General features: G+C 37.7%; 1 protein-coding gene across 4 annotated transcripts in view; it reads right to left on the bottom strand.

Moving 5' to 3' along the window:
* The window catches only part of LOC113491651 (igLON family member 5), a 108,970-nt gene continuing 97,768 nt past the window's right edge, over positions 1 to 11,202 (bottom strand). For 3 of the 4 annotated variants that reach the window (XM_026868727.1, XM_026868729.1, XM_026868728.1), the window contains 9 exons: positions 9,633 to 9,722; positions 8,820 to 8,947; positions 5,835 to 6,029; positions 5,207 to 5,366; positions 4,807 to 4,904; positions 3,767 to 3,888; positions 3,107 to 3,287; positions 2,275 to 2,442; positions 1 to 1,938 (listed from right to left, as the gene is read on the bottom strand). In XM_026868727.1, the coding sequence (XP_026724528.1) occupies positions 1,786 to 1,938; positions 2,275 to 2,442; positions 3,107 to 3,287; positions 3,767 to 3,888; positions 4,807 to 4,904; positions 5,207 to 5,366; positions 5,835 to 6,029; positions 8,820 to 8,947; positions 9,633 to 9,722 (1,295 nt within the window). In that variant the 3' untranslated portion in view covers positions 1 to 1,785. The remainder of the gene's footprint in view (positions 1,939 to 2,274; positions 2,443 to 3,106; positions 3,288 to 3,766; positions 3,889 to 4,806; positions 4,905 to 5,206; positions 5,367 to 5,834; positions 6,030 to 8,819; positions 8,948 to 9,632; positions 9,723 to 11,202) is intronic. The other variant, XM_026868730.1, reaches the window with a different exon arrangement.

The raw sequence follows: 11,202 nt of genomic DNA, 5'->3' as shown, positions 1-11,202 counted from the left end.
TATGCCACTTCTTTATGCACACCACATAAGTACAGGATTTTATTCAAATGTTACATGTTAAAGTTATGTGTTAGATGAAATCTATAAAGAAATAGAAATAAGCAGCTTTCAGGACATTCATTACCTATCTTCAGTTCCCTTCAAACACACGAAGGAATAATAGAAAATAGAAAAATAGCTTTTCCTTGTCAAATATTAAATTATTTAATAAAACCAGAAGAAATTTTAACTGTCATAAGACAAGTAAATTATACGTTTTGGTGTACGGTGTAAATTTGTCATGTTTTTTTTTTCGTTTTTCGCTTGCATATTTGTTGCAATTGTTATTGTAGGTTACGTGAGATTTTATTAAAGAGGTTTTTAATCAATCCCGTAAGACATTAAAACTGCTTTAACAAGCACGATGTTAAGTTGCGGTTTGTAATAAATTATCCATACAAATTGTAACTCCGATAAAGTCAACACAGTCAACTCGGGTCTATATAAACATATTCGCTAACACTTCCTTTATACCAAAACAGGGACCTTTACAGGTTAATCAGACGGACACCTATTACTCCGGTAAGGTTGGCTAGTCAAAAATTAGCTGGTGAATGTTTTTTTTGTAGTCTATTTTTACGAAACCACACATAGCACGCGAGTCCAACGCGCACTTGACCAGTTTTTAGCAATTCTAAGTAAAAATTATTTATTCAGGAATTCAAACAACATTTTTAATTTCTCTTTTCTCTTCCCACACTTTATTTATCTGTCTCTTCGTATATATAAAATCTCTTTATTAAAAACTCACGTATCATTTCTCAGGCTTGTCATCAATTCTCGTTTCAGGATTTACTTACAATATTATTATAACTACATATATTAATAAATTCACTTTATTATGGATTTTTTATAGTAAAAATATTATGTTCCTCAATAAATGTGAAAAGCTGGTTTTATGCGAAATTATTAAAAAGTATTTTTTATTATTTACTATGTAGATGTAGATTCTGAAGGTTCCTTTCGAGTAATATTTTACTAAATTAATAATTAATGATTATTTGTGATGTTTTCTTACGGTAATATAGAAAGGACTTTGTACACGAATATTATTATGACATTATTTTAATTTAAAGTGGATTAAAAAAGGATTAAACTTAGGCAATATTTAATAATCATCATTATTACTAATTTAATTTTTAAAGTAATATAATATTAATTAAACACAACCTATCTCTTTGTAAACTGATAAAAATTGCTTAAATGTTAACTTAATTATTAAGAAAGTCAAATGTGCGTGAATCTACAAAAATAACATTCAAAATATTATTTTCAAGGAACCTAACATTGATGCGCTTTTTACAAAATGGTAGTATTTTTCGAGGTATTGGCAACACTAACATTATAAGCGTCGTTAAAAGCCATTTTAATTTATTATCTGTGGTTTTTGATTTGCGCGCGATTTTTGACACTGAATATCAAATGTATGTCAGTTGAAATGTTTCGAGAATATTTTACGTATTATAACTTTGCTCTTCATTTTTTATCATTATTTTTTAACGCTTGTATATTTGTGTACAAATTGATTTAATTTCAGCATAAAAAGTGAGAATACAAAAACCGCGCGCAAAAACCAGAACTTACTTTAAAAAAAACTAGAAAAAAATGGCATCAGTATTTTACAAACAGCCATCACAACTCTTAAAAAAGCTTAAATCTAAAACGTGTTGGTGTCTCATCGTTTCACGATTAAAAAAATAAACAGTTTAAAAAAGTTGTCAAACGGAGAGTTCTGATTGGTCGAATTTAAATAACGCGCGCTAAAACGAAGTACAATGCTGATAAGATGGCGTATTTCGCGAGCTTTATCCTCTCTGTTGATGAGAACATCGGCGTTAGTTCGTCTGCGTGAGCTGTGTGGGATCCACCGAGCGTGTGGAATTGGAATATGTCGCTGACCTGAAACAAAAATGTTTATGTCATAAAATGTATTAAAATTTGGACAAAAGATAAACATACATAGAAATTTCCGAATCATCCACAGCCTTTATCCTCCCACTGTTGGGCATAGGCCAATTTCTACGGTCCTGTGCTAGCCTCATCCAGACTCGACCCGAGACCTTTATTAAATTTGCAAATACATCCACAAAAAAATATCCATTTCTATTTATTTATTTATACTTTATTGCACTTAAAACACACACTTGGACAATATGTTCAGAATGTGTATCTATAATAACATCCTACTCATCACTCAATCATCTACCGTGGATACTTCCAACCCCAGTTCCTGACCTCGTTCCAGCCGTATCTGTTCTTGGCCTGCACGATGGCCTCGTAGACGGCGCCGGGCTGCAGCGCGCGCAGCTCGTGCGTGACGCGGTGCGTGAGCGCGCCGCCCGGCTCCGGCGCAGGGATCACCACGTCGTGCCAGCGACCCGGCTGCTGGAACGACTCGTTTATCTGCGGGGATAGGACAATGTATTATCTATACTAATATATAAAGCTGAAGAGTTTGTTTGTTTGTTTGAACGTGCTTATCTCAGGAACTACTGGTCCAAATTACAAAATTCTTTGTGTTCAATAGATCATTCATCGAGGAAGGTTTTAGGCTATAAACCATCACGCTGCGACTAATAGGAGCGAAGATACAATGGAAAATGTGAAAAAAACAGTGCCGGTATAAATCATAACTTATATGTTCTACCCACGGGGACGAAGTCGCGGGCAACAGCTAGTAAGTTATAATATAATCAATATATTGATTGTAAAGTTTGGTACGCAGATAATCTAGAGCCTGAGAAAGGACATAGACTACTTTTTAACTTAAAAAAAGGATTTTAGGGGGTAAAAGTTTAATGATATTTTTTTTGGAATGGACCCCGGCTTCCATATTTGGCATAAATATTATTAGTTTAAAGTAATGAAATACGTGCAAAGCGGTTTTCTAGTATATTCATTTTAAAGGGGTCATAGGGGTAGCCAAATTTGACACAAATATTCTTTATTAAAATCAATGAAATAAGCGTGCCGCGAACGAAACTAAGTCCGTCTGTCTATCTCTTTGTAAACAGAAGTCTATGCTGGAGACGCGGGTAACATCTACAGTCTAACAAAGAGTACTCACCGCCAGCTGCCGATACAGCAATCTCAGCTCATCTAACGGTGGGTAGCTATCCACAGCGAAGGCGAGCATGTATCGAGTGTGCGAGCGAGCAAGAGGAGCCGACGTGAAGCGAGCTGGCCCCGGCCGCCCTGACACCTCAACGTGCTGTCTCGCTCTACCCAGACTGTTGTCAGCCACACAGCTGTGGATAAACGGGTGGTTGAAGAAAATCAAATTTAAAAGATAAGCAAGTGTGATTTTTGGAATGTCAAAATTATGCGTAATTTGAGTCGTACTTAACCAGTTCTTCACTAACGGTTAACTCAAAGATGCTTACTTTTTTTTTAGTCAACCTTAAAAGATAGACAATTGCTGTATTTTTTGTAGACTTATCGTGTACAATATTGTAGAACATTATTTAGATCTCGTAGTTGAGCCTATGTTTGCTAAGTTAAGTAAGTTGTTTACGACATCATATTATTCACCTCCAAAATAACAGTATTTCTCCACTATTTATTTAGATGTTTTACATAAAAACCTTCCTTTACATCCAATCTATCTACCAAAAAACACCGCATCAAAATCTGTTGCGTAGTTTTAAAGTTTTAAACTGCACACATAGACATATAGGGATAAAGAAAGCGACTTTGTTTTATATTGTGTAGTGATTAGATCCTTTACCTGTAGTTCCCAAAATCCTCAGGCTGAACGTTCGCGATGAGTAGAGTGTGGTTGTTGCCTCGCGCCGACATCGTCACCCGCTCCGATGCACTCAGCGGGAAGGAGTTCTGGTACCAAGTTACCTGGAAAACAACAAAAATATATCATTATATAATATATCAATTAGTGGCTTTCCTGTCAAGCTTCATATCAATTAACGGACGATGGCAAAAATACAGACAATAAAATCTTCTACCACAAGTTCGACTCGCGAACCTTCCCGGTTCTAAACTACCTCTAGTCCAATTTTCAGCTAAACTCAATTCAGCCGTTCTTGAGTTATAAATACTATAAATAGTATGACTAACACGACTTTATCTTGTATATAGAAAAATTAATATCCCATCTTTCTCAAAAGTTCCATCTTAGAGATTACTAAAATTATGTAAAGCAGAATTCTTCGTGTTAAGCTACAAAATCGAATCCCGAAAACTCATCATCGTCCTAGCCCAACTATGTTGGGGTCGGCTTCCAGTCTAATCAGATTCAGCTGAGTACCAGGAGCGACTGCCTATCTGACCTCCTCAATGAATAACGCTTTGAGTACTAAGGTCGGCAAACAGGCCACATGGATTAAATATAATTGGGCGGGCCACAACAAATGAATGGAAAGTGTCCGCTTAACAAAGGTCATCACACAATGGGAGTCAGCAGATTGACGACGCTGCCATGGGCAGTCTAGAAGCCGTGGTGACATGATTTAAATTCAAAACGCGTGGGATGAGTCAAATTGGCCCAGAATAGAGAATAGCGGAAAGATTAGGGATCGAGTTGGTGCTCTAAAACCCGAGAGGGGATGAAACATAGGGGAAGGTGTTGAGAAGTTCATGAGGGTTGAAAGTCAAGTGAGAGAGAGTAAAATGGGAATTTAAAGGGTATATATAACGCATAGATTTGTGATGAAAGACAAAGTTGAATAAGCTTAAATAATATGGTGGAAATCAAGGTGGGAATTTTTATTAAAATGTTTTATACTAGTAGTAGTAGTTCATGAAACTTACTTCTGCTGGAGGGTCGGCTAGCACAGTGCACAGGAGCTCAGCCCTGAATCCTTCCCCGGTATGCACCCAGGATCTCTCCACTGTAATCTCCGGGGGATCTGCAAATAATATACCATTCGTTACAGGCTGGTGTTATTAGCAGCTTCGGTAATGGCGCCCCACTGTGGTGGCAGCTCACAAGCGTGGTGATCAATGCTCGTTCTCTGTATGAGAGGCCTGCAGTGGGACAGTTACAGGCTGGTGTTATTAACAGCTTCGGTAATGGCACCCCACTGTGGGGCAGCTCACAAGCGTGATGATCAACGCTCGTTCTCTGTATGAGAGGCCTGCAGTGGGACAGTTACAGGCTGTTGTTATTAACAGCTTCGGTTATAGCGCCCACCGTGGGGATGTTACTTACATAGTACTTGCAGCTGGAACTCGGCAACTAGAGGAGCACCAACACCGTTATCGACAGTGCAGGCGTATCGGCCGCTGTGTCCCCTCTCTAGTCTCGATAACTGTAGTTGTGGACCTTCTCCCAGCCGCGTGTTGGTGTCATTCTGGAAAACAGGAATCACCTACTAATATAAAAGATGTTCCTTTCTGTGTCGATTAATATTTTAAATGAAGCTTTCTGTTCATTGCTTGCAAATTGGTTGCTAATTGACAAGTCGATCGCGTACTGACAGCAAATTTGTTGCTGATTGATTGCAAACTGATTGTTAATCGTTCTGCAAGTTGATCTTAAATTGATTTTTGTCTAAATTAAAATTACTGGCAAGTTAATAATTCAATAAATATATTATTATGTGTTTGATCATTCACAGCGATTCTAAGATTTTTGGATTGCCAATCGCTGACTTGTTATCAACGATTGAAGTAATTGTTGTAGACCTGCCAATTAATTTCTTCTTCCAATCAACCAACTGACCATCACTCATCCATCAGCCATCACCCACCCATCACCTTTCCATCACCCATCCATCACCCAGTCATCACCCACCCATCATTTTTCCATCACCGACCCATCACCCACTTACACTTACAAGCTTATGCCACGTTACAGTAGGCACAGGGTTCCCCGCCGCCCTGCACTCCAGCACGGCCGCCCCACCGCGCCGCGCCGCCGCGTGACGTGACTCCGGTGACGCCCTGACGCTGGGCGGGACCAGGACCTCAACTGTGTGGACTTGATCCCGTGCCACGCGGTCCGATATCTGGCAGACGTAGTCGCCGGCGTCCTGGAAGAGGTTGGTATTAGTGTTGTGACGGTTCGGTTTTCTTCAGATATTTTTTGGATATTTTTTGGAAGGAAGACATTTAAAAAAAACGGTCACGTTTGATAACTGGTTGATAGTTTTCGGATATATCAGAAATAGTATTTGATTGGACTAGCAAATAAGCTGATTTTAGACTTAAGTATTCGTCTTAGTGATATTTTTTGCTAACGTCTTTGGAATTTTGTTGCAGATATCTACTGAATCGTCGAAATTTAGCAGATATTTTTAGATATTTTTTCAAAAACTTTTCGGATAAATAGGCCTCTAATTTTTTCTATCATCTATCATCAAATTTATAATATTTGTGCTGGATCCATATGGCCCAGGTTAGACAATTGTAGAAGTCTATAGAGGAGACCTTTGCCCAGCGTTGAGGAAAACAAAAATATCTCGAAATAATAGTATTATAGCCATAGTTACAGGGAAATGCCACTCCACACCATGTGTAGCGCTGTCTTGGTCCCATTAAATCATCATCATATAATAGCCTCTTTCCCAACTATGTTGGGTCGGCTTCCACTCTAACCGGATTCAACTAAGTACCAGTGTTATACAAGGAGCGACTGACTATCTGACCTCCTCAACCTAGCTACCTGTCAGGTCCGTCATAACATTAGTTTTATGACATGGTTTTAGACCCTCTGATGGCAGAACAAAATCATCATAATATTTGTCACATCATAAATCTTTATTACAAGGGGAAACAAAACATGGTGATGCCTTAGTGGTTTCGTGGTACAACAAATTAATGGCCGGCAAGTAATGGCGCGCAAAAGGGGCAGTTTTGGGAAATAGAACTGTGCCTGTTATAATAATATTTTTATAGGGTCCATGCGTCCAAAAAGTAAAAATGGAATCTCGTTAATAAGGCAACAATATCTTTCAATCCGTCTGTAAACGAATTGTATCGCATGAATCATGATAGCTAGACAATTGAAATTCTCACAGATAATTTATTTCTGAAATCGCTAAAATTAATCAGATTCTTTTATTTTATTTTGATCTAAAAAGGTTCTCAAGTATTTGAGAATTGAATTATTGTGTCCTGGATTTCACAAATATTCAAGTCACATGCACAAAGACTCAGGATAAAACAATACATATTTGTACGGAACCATCGTAAATCCCAACCGCACGTGATCAGTTTTACCATTTGATTGAGGAACCCTAATACTTCTGATTGAGTACCAGTCTTAAAATCTTTCTCCATTGAAATTCCCTTTTAAATCTCATTAAAACAATGTTATCTTTTTATTAAATCTGAACGATTCGCGTCAAAGCCACTCATTTGTTTGAAAACCGTTTTTATCTCAAAAAAGTTATTTAAGATTTGGTAAAAATCGTATTTGTAAGGTAAGTCCGTGGTCTAATATTTTCTGGAAGTTAACAAGTGACTTTGACTTGTCAGTTCAATACATTTGAGTGATTCGTCAGCGTTAGCGAGCAGACAATATGTAACTGTTGTTTACCGGTCACGAAAAGGGTATTTCTTCTATAGTTTTCGCACCATAAAAGTTCATTAAATCATCATTATCGTTTGAATTACAAATATTATTCAAAAACAAATAAAATATCATTAATTGACAACCAAATGGGATGACATTTTGCATACTTTTTTAGAGTCATTCTGATGATGAAGCCAGAAAACCGCGCTCTACATAATTAACAAATTAAAATGTATTCAGAATCTCAACATGAAAACGTTCTCTCGCATTAATTAATATAATTTTCCAAAAAATCCCAACGTTTTGCCTGATTCAAGTCCTTCTAACTTCTTCATCGCGTCAGCAAAACCTTGGGACCTTGCAAATAGTTCCAACAGTCGACTTAAAATTCAAATTCCCCATTTATTCCCGCCAAATTGTTTTTACAACCCCGAATACAGCGTTAAATATTTTTTTTCCCGTCAAAAATGCTAAATAGCGCCCTAAACGGTAATTGGTTTCTGGAAATATGATAATAGCAGTATAAAAACCTTTGTGGTTTACACCCCTCGTTATTTTTTACGAGTTGCAACACTGAGGTACGATTTCCCGCGCAATTCTCGTCCGCCATGTTGCTTTTATTTTGATGAAGCATTGAATTTGTTTGACATAGAAAAATGGAAATGGAGCTTTTTGTTTTTTTGACTTTTTCGGGTTAATTTCTAAATGAACGGAGTTTTTTTTGTGAAATTTTGTATTTTGATGTTAATTGGAGGTTTTTTTATGTTGTTTTTAGTATTCTGTATATAAAAAAGGAATCGTTTTACCACCACTGTCTGTCCGTCTATCCATCACCTAGTATGTATCTCATGAACCGAGATAGCTAGACACGTGCAATTTTCAGAGATGCAAAAATATTAAAAAATAAAGATCGATTTTAAAGCAACAATTGCTACGGTCACAAATACTTATGTGAATTATATTATAGATATAGAATGGTGACAGACAGTCAGACAGCATAGACTTATAGTCGAGTTCCATTTTCTTATTTTGGGAAAGCAACCCAAGAAAATACACGTAAAAGTGATGATAAACCCTTTTTTTTTGTTAAGGCGTGGAAATTCTCATGGACACCCACTCCCTCGGGGGAGGGAATGGGTGGTGTCAGACTCTTACTGACTAAACCTGAACCACCGTGCTACGTCATCCGCGTTTCTGTGTCGGTGTATGGCAATGCGTTGCAATCCTTCACACAAGTGATGATTATACCCTACTTACATACATAAAATACTTTATTTCAATACCAAAATGTCCATTCAATTCTCACCTGTGGCCCTACATCTGTGATCTGCAAGTTGTACCCGTCCACCAGGCGGAACCTCTCGTCTCTGGTCACCATGAGGCTGGCTGCTGTCAGCACGGCCGGTCCTCGGCGCCAGAGCAGGACTAGCGACCCTGGAATGAAAGGTAGAGCTGAAGACACTTGGTGGTATTGGTGGAGTTTAAAATATGGAAGTTTAAGGGACAAATAACGAAGAAATATTTTGAGAATCTGACTTTAAATGAAATCACGTCAGAAAATCGTTAAATAATCTTTCATATTACCAAGATTAGTTAACTAATAATCTGTTTGAAGTTGTCTCGTGTTGTGTTTGAAGTTTTTTGGGCGTTAATCGGTCGAAATTGATGGAGTATTTAGTGAATAGTGTCACAAAAGTTATTTTTTTTTTATAATACCAAATGTTATTTATTCCTAGGGCTTGCGTAGTAACCATTTCTTAAAATTTAAACACAATCACTCTTTCCATTCACTGTTATTTGATCAATTTATGTTTGAAAGTCAGAATCTAAAGCATACGTATCCATTATTATGCATTAAACTAAAAGAGGGATACTGAAAAAAAAAAAATGTCATCATTCTTGTTATTGTTTTGTCTTAATATAAAACCTTTATAAGACAATCAGGCTACATACATTTTCGGATTGGATATCATCAAATGACTCAAGCTTTGGGTTGAGCGGAAGAGAGTGTTCGACTCCTACTGACTAAAACCCACCCATGTTCCTTCCTTTGCCCTCCGTGTACCGGGGCCACGGTAACCCTTTCGGACAAATCTGCTGCCCCGGTGCTGGCACTTACCTAAGTTCTGTACTTGACACGGCAATAGTAGTGTGTCTCCCACCACGGTTCTGAAGGAATGGCCTCGCGACAGAAACCTTGGACCATCATCTGGAAGAAGAAGAAATATTAGGAATCAAATAAAAAAAGTTGAAGGCTGTAAAATAATACAAGAATTTTCGGGAAGGCCCAATATGCTATATTCTAGTGGATAGTCACCATCGGCCTAGCCTTTTCCCAACTATGTTGGGGTCGGCTTCCAGTCTAACCAGATTCAGCTAAGTATAGTTACCGGCACGGATCATGAGCGCTGACCTTGACCTGCGCAGAAGTGATTTTTTGAGTCCCTTTTGCGGTATGAAGTGAGTCGCGGGGCGGACTACAGTGCAGTGATTGTCTCGCAGCGCATCGCGGTTGAAATTCGCTCTTTGCTGCAGTTGCATGCACTTCAAAACGACGAGTACGCTCAATTGATTGACGTTTTATTTTACGATGCGCCAAGCGAACCCCTGCTCTTCCGCCGAGCGCTCAAGATCCGTGCCGGTAACTATACCAGTATTTTATAAGGAGCGACAGATCACTGGTTCTAGTTGTAAGTGACTTTGCTATATCGGAAATATCGGAATTCATATACAGGAATCCAAATATTTATGTATTGAGTACGATCTGGTCTGTATTGGTTCTGTGTCTAGGTGTAGGTTTTAAATTATGTATGTATTTAGAAATATATAAGTTTGTTTATCAGTTGTCTAGTACTCATAATACAAGCTTTGATTAGTTTGAGACTAGATGGCGTTGGGCAAAAAAATAAAAATAAAATAATCCTCATTTTTGGGTTCCACAAACATTCAAGTCACATGCACAAGACACTCAGACTCAGGACAAGCATTCGTGGATCAGATAAATGTTTATTCGTTGCTACACGTCGCGGCTGTGATTTAAAGTTTTGTAAAACCCTTCATCGCAACAATTAAATTCCTTACAACGAGAATCGTTTATTAATAAACTAGCTGTTGCCCGCGACTTCGTCCCCGTGGGTAGAAGATATAAGTTATGATTTATACCTGCCCTGTTTTTTTCACATTTTCCATTGTATCTTCGCTCCTATTAGTCGCAGTGTGATGGTTTATAGCCTAAAGCCTTCCTTGATAAATGGTCTATTCAACACAAAAAAAAATCAATTTGGACCAGTAGTCCTTGAGATTAGCGCGTTCAAACAAACAAACAAACAAACTCTTCAGCTTAATATATTAAGTATAAATAAAACCTGTTTTATTCCACTCGATTTCCGTCCATATATTTTATGCAGAAACCAATTGACTTTCTTAAAATATCGGAACTCCATCCGTCACATTTCTCATTGAACTTACTTGCTATATATCTCTTCATCTGTCAAAACCACACATCTTAGCCGCTTTCCAAAGTTAACCAGATCCAAGTTTAAAGACTTTGAAAGTTTGGCAGTTTATTATTTTTTATCGCAGACACCGAAATGGTATTTTAAATTGTCTAGATCTTGATAAATGGTTGCGTTTGTCTATAAGTTCGGATTGAATGGAAGTATGGATTTTAATCCATTTATTTTGTTTTT

Source organism: Trichoplusia ni, chromosome 3 (assembly GCF_003590095.1).
Source record: "Trichoplusia ni isolate ovarian cell line Hi5 chromosome 3, tn1, whole genome shotgun sequence".
Classification (NCBI taxonomy): Eukaryota; Metazoa; Arthropoda; class Insecta; order Lepidoptera; family Noctuidae; genus Trichoplusia; species Trichoplusia ni.
The sequence above is the reverse complement of the archived record's forward strand: the minus strand, read 5'-3'. Positions and strand labels throughout refer to the sequence as shown.